Genomic DNA, 22,772 nt, shown 5'->3' with positions numbered 1-22,772 from the left:
AGAGCAGATTTAAATTTAGGAAGGATGGTTGCACGATAGATGTGCAGAGGTGCCTCCAGCCAGCAGGTAGTTGATTGTTGGGACAAATTTTCTCGTTTTTTGTGGAAGCAGGTAGTTTGAATAAAATCTAGGACAAATTATTGGAGAGGAGGGACAGTTGATATGAAAGTTTGTTTTTTTTTTTTTTTTTCTTGGCTGATGATTTTTAAGTTTGCTTTCTTGCTTCATATGCCGCTAATAATAATTAGCAACATTCCCTGAAAACTTCAGTACGTATAAATTAGTATATAATAAAATTACTCGTGGGTTCATGCTAATGTAGATTATTAGGTATTAGGTATGTTCGGGGTCTGACGGCACCTGGGATTTCTCCCATCTCCGCATATGTTCTCTGTATCGGACAAGCCAGAGATTTAAAAGTGTGTGAGATATGTACTGTGTAGTTTGTTGTGCCCATTGTTCATCCGGCCTTTTAGCCGCCGGGCCCCTAGTGAGATCCGACGTTACCAATACCTGCCACAGGGAGGCCGGCCGGGTGTTACCAATATTTGTACTCTGGCTGGTCTTGCCACTTACTTTCCTGGGATTTCAGTGGCTATTATGAGAAGTCCTTAGTATAACCTCAGTATAATGCGGCTGTCAGGTGACACCTTTGATATCTGCATTAAGAAAAATGCATTATAGCCGAAAACTTTTTACCATTTTTTTTAACCTAAATACTTTATTTACTAATGCTTTTTATGAGTACACAGAAAAAAAGACAAAGTATTAAAGGTTATATCATTCCCTTTACATTCTACTACTACACTGCTAGTATGGATTTGCATTTTACACATCCGTCTGAAACAGTTGTGTAATTTAATTTAACAGAACTGATGACTATTTTTTAAGTACATAATTCTTAATAATAGTTCAGATGCAATAAAGGAAAACATTCGCTATTACTCTGACAATTTAACTAGGCCATATGAAAATACTTCTAATTCAAGGTTATTATTAGCGAGCTTTTCTGTAATATTTTCAGAAATTATAGAACTTCAATTTCTGAGTTCACCAGAAGTACCTCACAATAGTGAGGTACTTGTGAATTTTGAAGACTCAAACAGTGCTGAATTAATGCATTTGTGTTCCTTGGCAGAAATGGAACTCTGATATTACCATCTTTTGATTTCAGGACATGAGATGGGCAGTGATCGAACAGTAACAGAACCTTTTCTTCATGTTGACATGCAAAACACTGAGGTCTTCAACTTTTACTGAAGCACAATGGCTTTAGCTTGTAATTTTGACTCTTGTTTTTACACATTAATTCTCTCTTTGTTAGTTTAAAGCTTGCTATGTTGGGCACTTTTTCAGGAATTCAGGAAATGCTTCTTTTGCTGTAATGTCACCAAATGCAGATTTGCCTACATGAGTAATCTGGGATATCCCATAACGAGCCTTCCATTTCCAAAGCCACCCTTCAGAAGCTTTAAATGTGTCATCTCCACCAAGTAGCTTATGAGATATAAGTTGTTGTTGTTTGGTTTTTACAAGCATTAGCAACTAAGGCCATATTGCTCCGGGGATATGCGGTGGTCATTCCCTGACCTTTCTGCATCCTCCGTATTTGGTGAACCCCAGTCTAATCAAGAAGAGTGTGCTATGCACTACTGTTCCTGCCCACCTGACTATGGAGGCACCTGAGATATAAGTGCCTGTGCTTTCAAAATTATCTTAATTATCAGTACTCCTTCATTACTCTTGATATGAAGATTTGTCAGGGAGACAGGGAATATACTATGCAAGAAGGATAGTAGGAACAGGACCAGGTATTCTGCCAGGGGCAAGAGTTGATGTCGTAGAGCAGATATCATCTTTTAAGGGCACAAAACGTGATGTTGAACATGTTGGAACTAATGACATCAAGAGTAAGAGTTATGCAGATTTACTCAACAAGTACAGATCATTGTTGAAAAAAAGTTGTGAGTTAGGGTTGAATGTGAAAGTGTCTGCAATTCTGCTCAGACACGATAGGAGGGAGTATACGATGAGAACCTTGTCGATCAATTCGGCCCTAGAGAGATTGTGCAAGGCTCAAGAAGTAGAATTTTTTTTTCAGCCTGCTCTGTGCTTGTTGACAGGAGAGTGATTCTACAGGGATGGGTACACTTAAATAGAAAGGGTGCAAGAATATTTGCTGATGCCATCAAGGCAGTATTAGGTGGGTCAGAAAACTGCTAGCTTGTGGGGGGGGGTATGCAGACTAAAGTGTTAACGGTGGCTGCAGGCAAAAGTGATTCTTGCACTGCTTCTATTAGAATGAGCAGCAGCCTGGAAAGCAAGGTAATGGAGATTTCCAGGATTGCTGGGACTCTTAGTGGAAAAAGTCAATACATGGGCTGTGTTAGAGTAACTAAGAGTAGGAACAGTACACCAATGCTAGTAGTATAATTAATAAATCTTATGAGCTTGAAGTGCTAGTCAAGACATTAAAGGCAGATATTGTTGGGATATCAGAGATGTGGAGTCACACAGACATAAGCAGTGCAGAATTGGTGGGGAGTACAATGTGTACAGGTAGGATAGACAGGACAAGGAGGGGGGAGGAGGAGGAGTTATGCCATTAGTTAAGAAACACAAAATCGAAGGAAATGCATCCAAATGATGTTGGTGGACGATGCAGTGTTGAGTCTGTTTGGTGTGAAATAAGCACTGGGAAAGGAAAAATGAGGGTAGGTGTGTGTGTGTGTTATAGGCCTAATGAATCTGATGAGTATAATGAACAATTGTGCAGAGAAATAGAGTGGACCAGTAAATCAGAATGTCTTATAATGGGGAATCTTAACTTTCCAGATATTGATTGGAACTTGTGGGTTGGTCACTCGCACACCAGGAAAATGTTTGTCGATTTATTAGATGACTGTTTTCTACAGCAACATGTTCGAGAGGCAACCAGAGGGAGTAATACTCTTAATCTAATTATCAGCAGTCATTATTATTCATGCATTAAGAATTTGCAGATAAAGGAACCACTGGGTGACAGTGATCACAATGTACTGATGTGGGAATTACTTAAAAGATGTAACTACCATCAAGGCTAATGGGAAGGGCTTTTCCTTTCATAAAGGTGACTACAGATGTCTCAGAAGATTTTTAAATTCTGCACAATGCGATCAACTGATGATGTTGCCATGGGAAGCCTTCAGGGACTTAATTTTGGAGGCTACTAAGCTTTTCATTCCAACTAAGAAATACTGTTCAAGGTTTAAGCCTAAATGGATGTCAGATGAATTAATGAGCTCGTGGCAGAGAAAAAGAATGTATGGAATGCATATAAAAGTGAAGCCTATGGCATGTATAAAGTAGTCTATAAATCAAGGTCACAAAGGAGGTTAGGCAGGCGAAGCCAGATTACGAGAAATCTTTGGCAAAGGATGCAAAGAGTTCTTTACTTATGTAAACTCTAGAAGGAAAGGGATGAATCAAATTGGACCACTTAACATAGACAGATTGACTATTGATAATCATGCTCAGGCAGCTGATAAACTGAATGAGTATTTTGCATCTTACCTCCTCATACATGAGGAGTTATTCAATTAGGGGAGTGCCAGAAGTTCATCAAATGCTAACAGGGAGCTAAGTGATTTTGTAATAACAGAGCAAAGTGGAGGAGAAATTGTTGAAGTTAAACATAAGCAAGGCACCTTGGGTGGACGGGATCGATCCAGTTATATTAAAGGAGGCAGCAAAGGAAGTAAGCAAACCCTTAGCCATAATTATGAGAGCTTAATTGGACTCAGAGGAGGTCCCCATAGACAGGAGGTGTGCAAATGTATCACCAATTCACAAAGGGGGTTCAAAAGGTAACACAAGTAACTACACACCTCTCAGTTTAACTTGTGTTCCGGGAAAAATAATGGAATAACTGGTTAAAGAAGCATTGTAGGATCATCTAGACAAGACTGCAGTAATAGTTAAGACACAGCATAGGTTTGTTAAAGGGAGGTCTGGTCTGACCAATTTGATTGGATACTATGATGTGTTCACAAAGGAACTGAATGCCAAAAATAACTTTGATATCATATACTTGGATTTCAGGAAAGCCTTTGATACTGTTGAACATGGAAGACTGCTCTAAGAATTGGAGAAGTATGGCATTAAGGGTCATCATCATCATCATCAGCCATTTTCAATCCACTGCAGGATGGAGGCCTCTCCAGCAACTTTCCAGTCCCTTCTGTTTGAGTTTTCTTAAAGTTTTCAAATTTCTCAAAGTTCCCCTTCACTGAAATCTTCAATCATATAAAAAATATAAATAAATTTTCTGAATCTTCTCTTCATTCTTATTTACTTATTACAATGGTGAAGAGAAAGGGACCAACCTAAAGTGGAAATGCTGGCAGTGCTAGGAAATGAAATGAAAATGATTAAGAATTAACGAAGCAGTACAAAGTTTGTCATCTATTGCACGGAATTAGGTCTCGTTGCTTCAACAATGAATGCTATTTTAAAGGACAGTGCGCAAATAAAAGAATATGTTAAGGGATCAATGCATTTAAGATCAACATCATCATCAGCAATTTTCAATCCACTGCAGGATGAAGGCCTCTCCAGTTCTGTTTTGTGCAATAGCCATGCATTTACTACCCACAAACTCATGAATTTCATCTGTCCATCTCTGTTGTTGTCTTCCAGGTTTTCTCTTAGCTCCTCTTACCATTCTGTTATTTTCTTAGTCCATCTGTCATCATGTCTTCGAGCTGTGTCCTGCCCAAGACCATTTTAGTTCTTTAGTTCTTTAGTTTTGAAAAGAATGTCCTTTACTTGAGTTTGCTGCCTAATCCATGTGTTTCTCTTCTTATCTAACAGTCTGATTCCCAATATAATTCGTTCCATTCTTCGCTGTGTAGTTCTCAGCTTCTCTTCCATTGTTTTGGTGAGTGCCCAAGTTTCACTTCCATAAGCCATGGTGGGGAGTATACATTGGTTCATTATTTTACGTTTCAGACAAATTGGGATATTGCTCCTCAGTATATGACTATATTTCCTGAATGCTATTCTTCTCTCGCCTTCCATCCATTTATCATTATTACAGCTAATGACTTGTCCCAGATAACTATATGACTCTTAACCTTTTCAATTACTGCTCCTTCAAGCATTATATACACCTTTCTGTGGCATACTTGTTCATCATTACTTTTGTTTTAGCCATATTCAACTTTAGTCCAAAATCCTTACTAACTCTGCATAACTGATTCAGATTTTCCTCTAATTCTTTGGGATCGTGGCATATTACCACAATGTCATCTGCAAATCGTAAATGGTTTAGGTACTCTCCATTCATGTTGACTCCTTTCTGCGACCAGTGTAATCTTCTGAAAGCTTCCTCAAGGGCAGCAGTAAACAACATCGGAGATATTGTGTCTCCTTGTCGAACTCCTTTTTCAATTTTAAATTTATTACTGTCTTTGTCTAGTATAATAAAGGAGGTAGAATTCTCATATATTTTATTCAAAATTATAATATATGGGGTATCTATACCTTGTCTTTCCAGTGCCCGAAACATTGCCTTATGCTATATGGAATAAAATGCCTTTTCATAATCCTCAAATGCCAGGCATAATGGTGTTTTATGTTCATTTGCCTTCTCCATTACGTGAAGGTGATCCATAGTTGAGAATCCTGTCCTAAAGTCAGCTTGCTCTTTCGGTTGATTCTCATCAAGTATTCTTTCTAATCTGTTATTAATGACCCTTGTGAACAACTTGTAGATGTGGGATAACAAGCTAATTGGTCTATAATTTCCAATTTCTGATTTATCTCCTTTCTTATGCAGCAAAACTATGATTGCATTATTCAACTCCTTAGGTGCCACACCTTTTCTAATGTATTTTGTGAAGAGTCTTGCCAGTTTTTGTGTCATGTCTCTTCTTCCCAATTTAATAACTCTACAGTAACTTCATCTTCCCCTGGAGCTTTCTGATTCTTCATTTTCTTCAATGCAGGTTCTACCTCATCAGGTATGTTGTATGTGTTGCTAATTTGCAATCCATCTTCCCCACTGCTGGCATCATTCCCTCGCTCCTTGTATAACTCTTTATAATAGTCTTCTACTATTTGAATTATGCCTTCTCTGCTATTCATAAGTACACCATCGCTATTCTTCAGTTTCAATATCATTTATCTTTCTGTATTACTGCTGATGACTGCTGATTTAAATCCTTTGTTTTCCCTTAATGCTTGTTCTACTTTTCTTGTGTTAAATTTTCTTATGTCCTCTCTGAGTCTCTTTCTAATGGCTTTGCATAACTCAATATACTCAATTTTCTCCCTGGCCATGTTTTTCTTCAGTTAGTCTTCAGTTAATAATGACAACTGTTTCTTGACGGATTTCTTTTTACCTATGGGTTTCTTGGGCTTTGTCACTTTCAGAAAGTTGTAATATTCCTCATCGATATCTTGTCCTGAACAGTCTGCAGAAGCTCAAACTTGTTCTTAAGTTCCAGTACATACTGCTTTTTCTCCTCTTCTGTTATCTCAAAGACCTTTTTATAATTTGCTGGAGTCATTTTTTTCTTTTCTTTTCTTACATCTATATCGTGTGTATCTCACCATTCTGTGATCACTTCCAACATTTACCTTGTTCAGGACAGTAACATCATTCACAATGTATCTTCTGTTAGTGAGGATGAAGTCGATTTCGTTAGTTGTTAATCCATTTGGGCTCTTCCATGTCCACTTTTTGTTCACCCTTTTCTTCAAAACAGTGTTCATTAATGACATTCCTCTAGATTCTGCAAATGCCACAAGTCTTTCATTTCTTTCACCAATTTCAAAATTTCCTATAGTTCCTATTTCTGTGCTGTTTTGTCTCTTTCCAACCTTAGCATTGAAGTCCCCATAATGATAGTGTAGTGGGTTTTCTGTTCATCTAGAAGACTCTCAATTTCGGTGTACATTTCTTCAACCTCTTAATCATCATGGCTTGATATTGGTGCATAAATCATTATAACCTTAAACCTCTTAGAAATCCTGAGTAGTAGTCTTGACACCCTTTGTGATGTACTTGTGAATTCCAAAATGTTTTTTATATCTTTTTGGACCAGATATCTTTATGGCATTATGGGTAAGTTGCTACAGTGGATAAAGGGATGGTTGAGTGGGAGATGACAGAGAGTGGTAATCAATGGACACTGCTCTTCGTGGACAAATGTTATTAGTGGAGTTCCCCAGGGTTCGGTGTTGGGCCCATTGTTGTTTTTATATTCATCAATGAAATTGTTGAAGGTATATCAGGTTTAATGTCCAAGTTTGCATATGATACAAAGTTTGACAGGGTTGTTAACTACAGTAAAGACAGTATGGTACTCCACCTGGACCTAGATAAGTTGGGCAAATGAGAAGTGGCAACTGAAGTTTAACATTGACAAATGCAAATACTGCATATGGGTAGCAAAGAGAAACAGAACAACTGTGTGGTACTACACTCAGAGAATTGGAAAATGAAAAAGACCTGGGGAGTAGTTGTGCATTCAAATATGAATTTCGCTGAGCAGTGCAGACAGGCTGCAAGGGCAGGTCATGGAGTCTTGTCAGTGATATATAAGAATTTTGTTAACGGGGACAGGGAGGTGATCAGCCCGTTATACAAGGCAATGGTCAGGCCACACCTAGAGTACTGTGTACCGGTCTGGAGGCCTCATTTTAGGAAGGATGAGAGTTGCTATAACGAGTACAAAGAAGGGCAACAAGATTAGTGAGGGGAACGAAGGGGTGCTCTTACCAAGAAGGGCTGAATTCTGCAAATTGCAGCACCTGGAGAGTAGGCACCTGCAAGGTGATCTGATTGTGGTGTATAAGGCCTTGAATGGGTTGAGCAAGGTTAATTCTGATGGGATTCTTCCTCTTGCTCAGAGTAAGAACCTGAGTGGGTATAGTTTCAAATTGAGGAAAGATAGTTGTAGAACAGAGTTGCGGAAATTTGCCTTTAGTCAGCGGGTAGTTGATTGGAGGAACAGGCCTCCATCTTTTGTTGTGGAAGCTAATAGCCTAAATAAATTTAAGGCTGAGTGGACATTTGTAACAAATGGAGGGGTGAAATAGGAGGTTTTTTTTTTTGGCTGATGCTGCATAAGCTTGCTTTCTTGCATTGAATGCATAATTGTAATGCTAATATCTGGGTTGATATTCAGGTGACTGTTTGCACCTTTACGATGGTGGGACTGTTAGTAATCCAGGGTATATTCTCCATGCACAAGCACACTGTAGGTGAGCATCCAGTTAACAAGGACCAATGTAACAAGGGGTCCAGGTGTGGTGCCCACATCACATGGAGGAATGCCACCCCTCTGTGTTACCAGGCAATACCAAGTGGTATATGACTCATTAACCGGTGCAATATCACCACTTTGCTTATTGGAGGCTTGAAGTGGTGGAATCCATGTTTAGTCTCCAGAGCTAAGTTCTGGTCAACCCATCCCCATCTCTTCCATCATGCAGTATGACTGATGATTTTGAGTTTATTATGGACATCATGGCGAGATCCAATGTTCCTTACATTTCAAGGTTACAGCTCTAAAACGGTGTTTGCAGGCCGGCCTGTAGTTAGTATACCAGACCGAGCCTATTGATAACTCTTTAGGAGGCTTTCCGATCAGCTAATGTATAATCTTGCTACCTCTGCTCTTCCAGATAGTGACTTAAGGGAGTATGAGTAGTGTGTATGCGGAGGGGCATTTTGGTATGTCAAGGACCTGGGTATATTCTTACCATGTGTGTGCCATATCCAAAAATTTCATTACTTTATACAGCATGTCCCCCCCCCCACTTTTTCTTACTATTGAATACACCATGAATTGTCAAATTAATAGAGTAAGCTTATCTACAAAAACGTCTAAACCTACCAAACACTTCCTAGTTCATTTCACAAATATACATGGTCTCAATTCTAATCTCAACGATGTCCGAAATGGACATCGTTGAGATTAGAATTGAGAAGAATTGAATGCAGTCTGCCAAACTCCATGTACTTTTTTTTAAAGAATCTCAGTTATCGGTAGATTCAACTACTGCTCATCTCAATTGCCCAAACTATTCGCTGTATGATTTCTTTCGCCTCAAAGGTGGTATTTGTGAATATGTCCATTCCGATATTGCCTGTCAGAAACTTGGTAATTTGGAATCTCCTCTTTTTGATCTTCTCTGGCTTAAAATCTCTATCTCATTGTGTCAAATTCATCTGTTGTCTCTACCGTTCTCCCAACTCCACTAATCACTTGGAGCTCTTTGACTTCCTCCAGTCCAACTTTCCTAACAGTGAGGTAATTTTCCTTGGTGATTTTAATGTTCACAACTCCAGCTGGCTTCTGTTTTCTAGTCACACCGACCCAGCTGGTTGAGATGCTGAGGCTTTTGCAATTACTAATGACCTTGCACAGATTGTTTATTTACCTACAAGAATACCGGCAATCAGTAGCATAGGAATGCCTTGGCATTGGGGCAGATGCCAAGGATGCCACTGACAGCTCAAATCAGTTCCATGCTAAGCTATTTCGACACCTGAGGCTAGCCTCAGGTGTAGAAATGGTGACAATGTTGAAATAGCTGACGAAATGGTGCCCCTAAATAATGTCCCATCAGGATGAGAGCAGGGGTGTGAAAATTAATATTCACCAAATGGCATGTTTTCAGAGGGCAATTCAAGCCTGCATGCATCCTTAAATCTGCATAGATCTATTTGCCATCCAGAACGTAACTTTGAAAGGACCAATCAGGTGACCACTTCATCAGCACATGCTCGAATGCATCTTCTTCTTCTTCAGCTTCCGTATTTAATTTGAACGTTGTAGACCAACATTTTCCAGCCAATTCTGTCTCTTGCTTTGTGAAATAGTTCTTGTGTCGTAAGACCCACTGTCCATTCTTTGATGCTATCAAGTCACTTTTTTCTTTGTCTTCCTTTTGCTCATTTGCCTTTAATCTTCCATTGCAGGTCATAGTGTTGGTCTCTGCTGTTGTTGGTCATATCGCTTGTTCAGAATAAGAACCTGAGGGTTCTTAATCTGAACAAGCAGAAGTTTGTCTTTAGCCAGCGGGTAGTTGTTTGCTGGAACAGACTTCCATCTGTTGTGGAAGTTGATAGCTTAAATAAATTGCAGGCTGAACTAGACAAAATTTGGAGTGTCTGCATGGATGAAATGGGAAGGGGTTTCTTTTTTTTTTTTTTTTTTTTGGCTGATGCTGTATAAGCTTTTTTTCTTGCATCATATGCCTCAACTAATGCTAATATGATTTCGATATTAATTTCTCAGCATACTTAATTGTTGTCTTATTGGATTTAATAAAACTACCTGTACAAAATGCTATGTTTGTTTGTTTGTTATTTGGTTTTTAGGAGCATTAGCAACTAAGGCCATGTTGCTCCGGGATATGTGGTGGTCATTCCCTGACCTTTCCGCATCCTCCGTATTTGGTGGTGATGGGTTCGAACCTCGGTTTACGCACTGCTGCGCCTTCCCACCTGGCTACGGAGGCGCCACAAAATGCTATAATATAAAGATAAAATTTCTGAGAGTGCTGTATAACTGTATATATTGTTGAACTGAAAGTAACATGAGATTGCCATGTATTAATTATCAGTCTTAAAATAGCACTAAATATCCAATTTAATTACATTTAATTACAATGCACAAATACAGGCCGTTCTCATCTTACATTCATGATGAGGACAATGTATTTTCTGTAACTCAGAATATAAACTTAGAATAATTTCAGGTGGATCACACTTTTAAAAAATACTCTTTTTGAATATTTAATAAATATTTTAAAAATATATATTAAAAGGAATGCAAATAAACTACTGACAGTTTGACAGCTACATTTCTTATAAATGGATGTTTATATGTGTTTCAAAAAATTAAATGTTTCTCTAGAGATTTAAGAGTATGTTGCGGACAACTGTTTGTGTCTGTAACATATACATAAACAATACTGTGCAAAAAAACATTGTGGGACGAATACTCATGTTAATGATGAATATGCAATTTTAAATGGTGTACAGAGTCATTAAAGTAGAAATTAGACAAAAAAAATTCCCCTCCATCTTATGGTCTAAAGGAATAAATACCAGGTATATGTAGCAAGTCTATCTCTAGCTGCTCATCGAGGGAGCCTTAAAAAAAAAAAAAAAAAACACTAGTTCAGATTATATGTAATGGAGGCAACAAAAAAAAGATAATTGCCAAATTAAACAGTGTTAACTGAGATTCCAGGAGGCTTTGGTCAACTGCAACCATTGAACATCTCAATTAACCAGTAATCAGGCATGCAGACTTTTTTCTGTTCTTCACATGCACATAGTTAATGAGATAAAAAGTTATGCATTAACATGCAAAAGCCAGGTGTATTGCCATAAAATTATTTGAATTTCCAGTCTGAGAAAGCTATCTGGATTGGGAGGCAAACTTCATGGAATTCATTTGCTCTTCTGTTTGAATAACTGGTCATTTGGTTAACAGGTGCTATACTATAAAAGAAATTCAACAGAATTTCTTTCTCAACAAACCTGACCTCTGTTCTACTGTATTAAATTTGTATTCATAAATTTGGGACCTAAACCACCCTGCAAAAATTGTGGTTCTATTTAAAAAGGTGCTGTGAATCATAATTTTAGGGTGCCATCCAAAAGAATTTGGGAACTGTTGATCTTGACTGACAAGTGAAATGTTAATTGAAAAATCTGTGCACTTTAATGGATGCCAGCCAGACTCTTCCACTACAAAACCAGACAGCATAATGACAGGGTACACTGCCATAAAGCATAAAGAATGCATGCTTCAACAGTTTCATGCAAGTGGTGCGACTAATTTTAAATTCACGTTTTTTCAGCACATGTATACAATTATTGAGAATAGGCTTTACTTGGTCTTGAATTTTTACTGTTTGCACAAATAACTCAAAGATTTCTGGAATTTTAAATGGAATAATCAAAGAAAACATTTCACTAAAAGGTACTGGAAGTGGACTGAGGAGAATAAGAATTTGAAATCACTAAAATTATATGGGATGTCTTGAAAATCCCACTACACTTGATTACAGGTTAACAGACCTTTCACAAGTGAGTAGTGAAATAAAATTGGATGGATAGATGGAGGTGCCAAAATATAATTTGACACTAGAAAAAGAGGCAACCAATAATGCTGCAAGTGCAAGTGGGTGAAAAATTTGTGGGATTTAGTGAAATGCAAGACAGGTGCCAAATTTTTAAAGCAATATTGAGTCAATGCCCTTGGTGGCAATGAGAATGATGCAAGCTTTGAAGGAAATGAAATTGAAAGCAGTAATAAATTAGTGTGACAGTAGCGAAAAAGGAGTTATTGTTCTGTAATAAATAAAACCTTTACACTAAAATTTTTTTTCAATAAGCACCTTGTGAATTTGTGTTTCAAATAAATGTAATAAAGTTTTTTCCCCCCAGACAAAATTTGCCTTTAAAACATGGATGTGTCTTATGGTCTAGTTCATCTTATCATGCAGAAAATTTGGTATGAGTATGTATACAGGGTGTACTAGGAAGAAAGAGCCAGACTTTGGGAGAATATTCCTTAGGTCAATCTACGTTGAAATAACCAAACACACCTAATATCCAGAGTTGAAGGATTACAAATAATAACAAGAGACAAAGGTGACCTTCTTGCTTGTGAATTTCTGCCACTGGCTCACAACTCAAGTTTGATTTTATTCACAGATGAAACTTACTTTACCAGACATGATGCAAAGAATTCATAAAATGCATTTAAATGGTCATATGGAAATCTGCATGAGACAAGAAAAGGTAACTTCTAAATGAGATTTTCAGTGAATATGTGGTGTGGTTTACTTGATAACATAACTGGACTGTTGTCTTCAACAACAAGCTAACATTTGACTGCTGTGAATTCCTTCTGAGAAAGAAATTACCAGGTCTGTTGGAAGACACTTTTATATCATAGAGCTCTCCCACATTATACTCAGCACATGTGGAAGTATTTACATGAATTTTTTTTTTTTGAATTGCTGAATAAGTTTCAGTGGACTTATTCATGGCCACTGAGGCAGACATTGGCAGACCTTACTCCTCTCAGTTACTATCTTTGGGGTTACATGATAATGTTAATGTATGAAATAATGGTTGATTCAAGAATAGTACTACATTCTCATATTTTTGCAGAGGCAGAACACATATGCAACCATTATGAGCAAATTGCTGAAGCTCCCTACTTACTACTGATGCATGCTGAGATGTGCATATAAACTCAAGGAGAGCATCATGAAGAACTATTGTAAATTGTATTGCGTGTTTAATGTGATAGTTTGGTTCTCAAAATGTGTAAAAACTCATACTCCATTTTACTTTATAGTTTAGTTTGATATTCAGTGAATGTCCTTTAAAATTTATCGTCTCTATCACTGTTGCAATGATAGATGATATGACCATCGAAATGACCAAACATAACTATATCCAGAGTTGAACAGTGACTGTTCAACTCTGGATATAGTTATGTTTGGTCATTTTGATATAGATTGACCTAAGGAACATTCTCACAAAATCTAGAACCTTCTTCCTCATAAACCCTGTATATATTTTTTATCTATTTTTTAAATTATTATTATTAACTATTATATTTTAATTTTATTTTTTTACTTATGATTTTGAATGTGATGTTTGGGAACTTCCCAATGTGAGGAACAGGGCTATGCAAAAAAGAGCACACCAGATGCAAAGCACTGGGTGGCTCACCCAGGGAAGGGAGCCTCTCCAAACATATGGAAAAGCATTACTTTGCTGCTCTGTCAAAATATTGCACAATCTTTCAATAGCAGTTAAAATCTTAACACTTTACTACCAGAGAGTCAATGGTATTATATTTCAAAAATTCTGTAATGTTAAGTCCTAAAATTGTTTTCCAGACTTGAGGTTTTTCTGCAATTTATATTAGATATTAAAAAAAAAAAAAAAAAAAGTTGCCTCTAAAATCAATATCACAGGAAAGAGAACAAATGTATGCATAGATATGCCCAAATATATATTGGGCAGTTAAATCTTAATTATATGTTCAACAGTAACTTTTAAGTTACAAGCCACATGTGAGAGATCCACAACACCATCTACCATTTCTTGTACTGCCACAACAGATGGAAACTGAACTGCTGCTTTCTTAGTAGTGTTTACTACTGCTTTCAGTGAAGAGCACAAATTATTTGTGCACTGCATTATATAATTTTTTATGTCCACATTTTGTATGTTACGATGCATTGTATCTCCAATATATACTAGTTTATGACCACTTACTATTATAAACTTGCTGTGTCCAACAAAAACCTTTGGTGGTTGGTTATTTTTGATGGTAATCAAAAAGGCATCAATGGCATTTGTAAGAAGCATAGTATGTGTTTGAAGTTGGGCTGAATAAAACTGTAATAACTGCAAATCACTATGATCTAATTTAACAGAATGGTTTTTAAATACTTCTGCCGGAGCAGCCACAACATTGCTATCAACTGGTATCTCAGATTGTCGAATTAAGTCATCCAATGACTGCTGCATTTCTGGAGGTAAAGCAGCTCTAATTGCTTCACTTTCTTTCTCCACAACTTCTTTTGATTCCAAATTGACATATTCATATTCATTTATAATGTTTTTGTCACTGTTATCATATAGTGTCTGAGACAGAGGCGGAGGAGAAGGAAGTGGTCTTTCTTGCACTTTGGGAATTTTGAAATCATAGTTAACTTTACCTTTAAAATCAGGTTTGGGAGCAATAGGAGGTTTAATTCCAGACTTGTTATCTTTAGAAGTCTGGTTGCGCTTAAACAGTAGTGTAGAGTTTCCTTGAATGAAAGATGCTACCTGGCGTACATCGTCAACTAGATTTTGTGCACAAGCTACCAGTTGATCTAATTCATCTGGAGTATCTGAATCTTCTTCTTCTCTAGCTAGTCTAACAACATGCCATCCTTTTTTATCTAAAGAACAAATAGCAGTCTGTACAATAAGACTGGAATCTACTAATGGTTTTATTAATTTGTTTAATTTTGGGGAGAGAGATTTATCTGTTGCCTGAGATGAATTAGCCAAAGTTCCCTCTGCAAATTCCAAAAACTGAATAATTGAATTTTGAATTTTATGGCAAGTTACTTCAATATCAACAACTTTAGTTTCTAAATTCTTTTGTTTTCTCCATGTGTTGCTAACAAAACTAAATAACTTTGAAATTGCACCTTGTACTGCCTCTTGCAACTGCTCTAAAGTTTCCATTGCAGTATCTCGGTCTAATAAAATCTCTTTACCCTTTCCTTCTGATAAATTTTTAGAATAAATAGAATTTGCACCTGAAACATCAGTTGCATTATTGCTCACTGAATTTAGATGGACCAGTTCACTTTCTTGAGTAACCTGTGTGGGAATGTCATATAAATCTGTAATTTTGGAAGTTGTCTTAGGAACAGAAGGAATATCATAGAACTGAATAGCAGCATTATTTGGAGGTACATCATACATCTCACGCATCATTGTGATTTGAGAGGGTACTGTTTTATTTTGTGTTAATGGTTGTTTACCTTCAGAGATGGGACAAGGTTCTGGTGGAATATCATATAAATCACCAGGGTGTTTCTCCAAGCTGGAGCGATTCGAACCACTAATACTAGACACTGAAAGTGCATCCATACTAGAATGGCTACCTGTTGAAGATTGGAACGATGATGAACTAGATGTTACACCAAAAGCAGGTGTATCATATATAGATGTTTTATGAATAACTGGTAACAGTGTTTCATAGCTGTCTGAAACAGTAATAATGTGGGATGGACCATCAGTAACATTTCCACTCTCTCTATCATTAAATTTTGAAATACTGGGAACATCATAAGAACTGTTATCCTCATTATTAGAAAGATCATATTCACGGTGGCCAAACGTATCCACAGTACCTTCTGAATGAAATGTGTGAGGTCGAGGCTCATTATAAGCTGCCTGAGATAAGACAAGACTCTTGCTAGCATGGCATAACCGTGGCTCATCATATGGTTCATTAAGTTTAACTACTCGTGGACTAGATGGAGCATCATAATTGTTACCTGAAATAATATGAATAAATATAAATTAGAATAATATAAAATGCATAATTTTTTACTGAATAATTAATAAAAATTCTTTATTGCTGATAAGTACAGAACATGTACTAGAGACAATAATACTCAACGCGGTGACATGGCCAGGAGTTTTACATTATAAATGAGATTAATTGGCAAAAAAAAAATTTTAATAAGCTAAATAAGCCAAACAATACAGTTAAACTCATTAATTTGAACTGAGGGGGAACTGAATTATAAAATAATTATATGTGAATATTTAAATCATTTTCATAAAAACAAGCATATTTACTGAAAATCAAGCAACATATCTTAATTTAGATATAACAAAGTAAAAGAATTTCATGAAAATGTTTATATTGAAGCGAAATGAAATATGAAATTTCAAATTAAATAGGCCACAAATAATACAATAATAGTAATAGTATTAATTATTACTATTAATTAATAGTAGTGATTAATTACTCCACCAAAAAAAAAAAGTCAAGCACTTACAAATCTAACACACTTCTCAAAAGAAAAAAAAAAAAAAAAAAAAAAATGCAACTACAATTTAAGTAGCCAAATACTAATTTAACTTTGTAACACATTTTTAATGATCTATATTTTTTCAAATACAAGCAGTTCCCGCTTTATGAGTTTTCGCATTATGAGTTCTTTTTTTTTTTTATCAAGTATTGTTACAATGGAGTTAATTTTTCCTATATTTTCGTCCCCCCATAGTTCCCCTCCTTTATTTTTCTTACTATAAATTAATCTCTATTTGTCTAATTACTTCCCTTTTCTCTCTTTGAATGCCCACTTATTAAGGATTTATGCAAAACCTTATTTACTTGTATTGTTCCAATACTAACGAAAACCAGGTATTTTGAGAAATTGCTAATTTATGCTGATAAAGAAAAATAACTCCGGTTGTAACGTTACCCACAAAGTTTTACTGAACTGCTTCTTAAAATAGCCTATAATAATAATGACTTCTGCTATAAAGGCCATACCGGTCAGAGAGAAAGCAGCTGGCTAATAAACAAAGAGGGAAAATAGTCATTCACTTGTACATAAGTGAAATTCCTTCGCAAGCACTCACATGTTTAAGACATCATCCTTTGGTGTTCCAGAAATGGAAATGTGGAGCATCTCTGCTCATACTTTCGGGTTAGTCATCGGATGGGGGCCCGGACACATGTTGAAGGATGAAGGGATAATGTGATCATTGCTTCTCTTTTTCCCATCACGTTGTTAAAGTGCATGGGACATGAGTACTTAGGAGCCCAATCAGAAGCCAAGTTTGTGTAAACTTTGGGAGAAACTTGGGGTTTAAAAACAGGCCCTCGGAAGACCCAGAGGAGAGCAAGGATGAGGAGTAGTTGGGAGCAATAGAGCCAAAGCATGCGAAAATGTCACGAATGATTTTCATGGTAGTTTTGTTTGTTCATTGTTGCCGAGGAAGATGCCAGTGTCCCAACTCATCTGAATGAAGTCGCCAGTGAGAGGCCAGCAGGAGACCAAAGAGAAGGACAGGGTAAAGCAAAAATCCTTTTCCATAAGTGTGAAAGGAGATGTTTTGTGAATGATAACTGAATAGAAATTATTCACGTTCATTCTTACCCATAAGGAACAATAATGATAAATGATTTCTTCCTAGCAGTTTTGTGTTGGTATTCAATGTACCTTATGTGTTTTAATTATTAATCTATCTTAGTATTCATAAGAAATTTTTCTATAGAAGTTTGTGCACAGAGTTAAAGTAGAGAAAGATGGGAAATATGTTCACTAACGTATAACTACAATACCATTCAAACTTATTATGTCATTTCATTCATGTTAAATTGTGAATGTGATGTATATGGTAGGTCTTTAATAAATGTTCTGTTTTCCTAAATGATCGTCTCTCTCTCTCTCTCTCTCTCTCTCTCTCTCTCTCTCTCTCTCTCGGCTAACTCTTGTCTGCACCAAAAAAAAAACTAGACGTAGAAATATGTTTATTGCAGCATTAAAGGTTTTAAGCTGTTTTGCATAGCAAAAATCTCTAATGTTAATCACAATGACATTTACAAGGAGCATAAACAGGCTAAGATGCATGCTATACATCTGAGCTTACAACGAAAATGTTTTTGTAAAAATATTTTTTTCTGTTGATGAGTTATAAGTTTTATCAGGTTTCCATCCCTAGACACGGCAAAGTAAAACTAAGTGGTAAGTTCAGCTAGTGTATGTGACTATTAACACTATTCAGTATTGTACTCTTATAATTTATGGTTGATGTTTTCATGATAGAATAAACAAACAATTTTTTTATTATTGTCAATATAGTTTTTTCACAATAAACAAATTTTTATTGATAATGTAGTGAGCTAGAAACTTCTTTATAGTAATTGTAATTTTTAAAATTTGAAAACTATTAAACTCCAGCTGACATGACTTCCCCCCTTGATTAAGCATCTTTTTGTGGTGCACACAACCTGCATACATACACAGTGATCCTGAGGATAACAGCCCTGCAGTATTTGCATAAACAAAATACTTGGAGAAATAACCACATTCCATTTAAAGTACCTTTGACAGCCACTCCCCAGACTGAAGTATATCCGTGGATGTCTCAAAACTTTGTTAGACCAAAAGAGAATTATCGCCATTAAAATAAAATAAATAATTAAATGAACAATTAACTCAAATCTTAATCAGATAAAACAGAAGATAAGACCACTTAGCCTTGATATAAAAATATTAAAAGCCTTGACATTATTTCTCCGCTCATCCCAGTAAATCAGGTTTCCATCCCTGGAAGGCAGGGCTCTACTATCTAGTTCTTAATATCCTCTGCTTAAAAGAATTATGAACAAAATTATTAAAATACAGTACATAAAACATCTGTTTATCAACGATCAACCACAAAGTTCTGCAAATCAAAGTTCCGTAACTCTAATGTAATCTTAAATCAGCATAATTAAGACAATCAAGCATCACATGTACTGATGTCTCTTGCTCTCCACAGCTTCATCTAGTACTATCTATAAGACCTAATAGACAATCTTAATGCTAGTTCATGCCCTGTTAATAAGGATGCTGCATGTATACCAAAGTGGGGTCATGATCTTTTCTTTACATCAATAATATCTACTATAGACAAAAAGATATAGATTTGCCTATCTTTAATACTTTCATCCTCTGTTGCCATAAATCTTATAATTTAGTTAATATTCTTTTTTCTTCTCTATCTTTAAATCATTTCTTGTGTACAACCAGCTTGTACCAGGGCAAGATGTTATTCCCAATGCAGTGTCAGATATATATTTCTCCATTAAATACATCATACTAGAAAGGACAATTAACAAATTCACAGGCAACATCCCTGCAAGAACCTGTCTCCCTGTAGCATTTCTGTTTACACTGTCCTACAAGCTCAAATCTCTGCACTTAATTTAGATGTTTTAGAATAATACTCTATGAAGCCAAGTTCCAGAATCATATGTGACTGGGAATAAATAAGCAATCATATAAAAGATTTATTATCTTCCCTTTATACCCCAGTCAACTCTTATAATTATGAGCTTAGCATACAATGCTCTTAACTTATTTTTAAGAAACTTAATATGCTCAGTAAACAGCATGCATTCTTCCAGGTACAAACTCAAGTACCTAACAACCTTATCATAATACAGGGAGATTCCCTGTGCAACTACCAGATTCCTATTCATACTCAGCCATCCTTAAAGCAACGTAAGGACTGATTTCCCATAAAATATTTCAAGTTATTTCACCCTACTCTAGTCTATTAACTTTCCTAATATTCACTGGCACATAACTATTTCAGACCTTGAATTTCCATAGAGAACCAAGACAGCCAGATCATCAGTATGAGTTATAAATTCAACATTAGGAGGGGGACAATTACCAAGCCCTGAAGACATCCTCTGCTTACAATATAAGAGTTATCTCAATGTATCTAGGTTTAATAACTATACTTCTGTTTGAAAAATAACTTTTAAACACTGAATACAAGTTATCTGTATACTGAGCCTGCCTAATATGAGCAAGGATGCCTCCCCACAAGAGCATGTCAAATGCACCTTTAAAATCTACCACCCAGAATATTCTTCAACACAATCAGTATTATCACATCCTCAGTATTATTCCCATGTTTTTTCAAACCATATAGGTTTTCTGAGGACATATTTTTCTCTTCATAACTAATCATTAATCAATAAAAAAGGTAATAAGACAACTGTGCGATATAAAGCAGGTTCACTAGCTGGCCAATTAGGGATATTCATCATCAGTTTCAACTGAACAATCTTCCATGTCTGCAAAAAGACACTTTCAGCCAAAAAATTAGTAGACATTTTCAAATATAACAGACCTCAATCTATATGTTCCTTTAAGCACCAGAACTTCTATCATATCCAGGTCTGGATATGATAGCAGTTCTGGTGTTTAAAAGGAACCATAGCATGGTCCCCTGCTTCTGCAATTTTCAGCATCTATACACTAGGCACCTGTGAGGTGATCTGACTGAACTGGTTAATGTTTTGAATGGACTGAGCAAGCTCAATGCTGATGGGATTCTTCCTCCTGCTCAAACCACAGAAATGAGGAGTCACAAATTCAAATTAATGAAGGACGATTGCAGAATAGATGTACAAAGGTTTACCTTTAGCCAACAGGTGGTTGATTGCTAAAACAAACTTTCATCGGTTTGTTGTGGACATTGATAATTTAAATAAATTCAAAGAAGAACTAGTCAAACTATTGGAGGAAATGAATAGATGAAATGGGAGGCATCTTTATTTTTTTGGTTGATGCTGTATAAGCTTGCTTTTTTGCATCATTTGCCACTGCTAATGCTAATTATCATGTTTTATGGAAAGGTGGATGATTTTCCTTGCATTTTGGACAAAGGGGTGTATAAGCAGTGCAATTTGCCTGATCATGATCTTTCAATCCACAGCATGGACAGGTGGGATCTTCCTGACATATTGCCCAAGAGTATTCATATCACGAACTAAAAAGTGGGATAAATTCACAACAGGCTGATTTGATAATGAATGTATCATCAAGAATCATTAAGAGGAATTCTGATTTTTTATTTTTTTTTGCTTGAGATATATTTGGATGTGTGTCATCTTAGGTTAATAATGGAGTCAACTTGCTCTATTATTATATGGGTAGACTGATCAATTTTTTACTCCTTTTAGTCCTGAGTGATGTGTTTTTGCTCGGGTCCGGCACACCTGGGGGAGGCAAGAGTAGTACGCATTATACTGCCACCAAATGACGAAGTAGGTAAGTTAGGTTACTAAATGAAATAAAAACAAAAAAAGGTGACTTCCTTTCTAGAATCTTCTTTCTTATCCTTGGAGAAAGAAAAAAAAAAAACACTAACTATATTGCAGAAATGAAATTAACTTTACAAGTGAAAAAGGAAAACTATTCACTAGAACACTCACAAAGAAACTGCACAGAGAAATTGCTTAGCCCCAAGGCTCGCTTGGTATCTAAAGCCTTTCCAACAGAAAGATGTTATAAGAATTCTGAACAGTCTTGATGCCAAGAAAATTCCAGATACAAATAGCATTTCTTCACATGTTCTGAAAAACCTGTGCTTGCTCCTGTTTTGGGTTGACTTTTTACACTTTCTTATTCCACTGGTGTTCTTTCTTTTGCTTAGGAATTGGCTTATATCCAGCAAGTTACTAAAAAATGGTAACATCTATTTCTATCCAGTTATTATCCCATTGTGCTAACCTCTAATATTTCCAAAGTAATGGAGAGATCCATCAACTGCCAAATCTTAAAACTACCTTGAAATTTACCTGATCAAAGATCACCAAAATGGATTCCATCAATGTCGATCCACTGGTGATATAGTGGATCGACATTATGTTACTCATTTTGGAAGAAATTCAATGGAAAGTTTGGTGAAACTCAAGCAGTTTCTCTTAACATTTCTAAGGCTTTTGATTGCATTTGACATAAAGCCCTTACAAACAAGCTTCCATCTTATAACTACATTTTTCAATGGACTAAATTTTTTTTTCTCTGAATGCTCACTGCAGATGATGGTAGATGGCTCTCAATCCTCTAACCTTTGCAATAATGCTGGTGTTCCTCAATTTCAGTTCTTTCTCCTACTCTTTTTCCTCTTGAATATTAATGACTTCTTCCACTGACTGGATGTCTTATCCATAGTTTTGTTGATGATAGCACACTACATTCCACCTTCCAGTTTGAGATGCTTTGCCATCTACAAATGGCCTCAACTTCTTGAATACCCACCACCAATTCTTAAATGCTGATATCCAGGTAATTCTCCAATGAGCCAAAGAAAACTTAGCTAACTTCAATACTTCAAAAACTCGATACTGTCTAATTTCTCACAAAACAGAATTTCTACTGCTATGCTCATCTTCAATGATACCCACATTAACAATGAGCACATTCCTAGACAAGATAAGATCTCTAGCCGACCGGGCTAGCCGAGTGGGTAAAGTACCTGCCCGGCAACCCAAAGGTCGCGGGTTCGATTCCCGCCTCTGGCTTGGATCAAAGTACTGCAAAAAACCTTGGGAGGTGCAATATGGCCACAGAAGCCGATGCGCCAACAACTACCAAATCAAAAAAAAAAAATAAGATCTCTATTAAGTATTACCCTGAAATCTATT

At 36.3% G+C, this 22,772-nt stretch overlaps 1 protein-coding gene across 3 annotated transcripts in view; it reads right to left on the bottom strand.

Annotated features, from left to right (window-relative positions):
* Positions 1 to 13,990: 13,990 nt before the first annotated feature.
* The window catches only part of LOC150079072 (breast cancer anti-estrogen resistance protein 1-like), a 195,545-nt gene continuing 186,763 nt past the window's right edge, over positions 13,991 to 22,772 (bottom strand). For all 3 annotated transcript variants that reach the window (XM_090382654.1, XM_090382655.1, XM_090382656.1), the window contains one exon: positions 13,991 to 16,098. In XM_090382654.1, coding sequence (XP_090238780.1) covers positions 14,057 to 16,098 — 2,042 coding nt within the window. In that variant the 3' untranslated portion in view covers positions 13,991 to 14,056. The remainder of the gene's footprint in view (positions 16,099 to 22,772) is intronic.

This window comes from Mastigoproctus giganteus, chromosome 10, assembly GCF_048544385.1.
Source record: "Mastigoproctus giganteus isolate SK-2022 chromosome 10, ASM4854438v1, whole genome shotgun sequence".
Classification (NCBI taxonomy): Eukaryota; Metazoa; Arthropoda; class Arachnida; order Uropygi; family Thelyphonidae; genus Mastigoproctus; species Mastigoproctus giganteus.
Note: the sequence above shows the minus strand (reverse complement) of the source record. Positions and strands in the feature narration are given on the sequence as shown.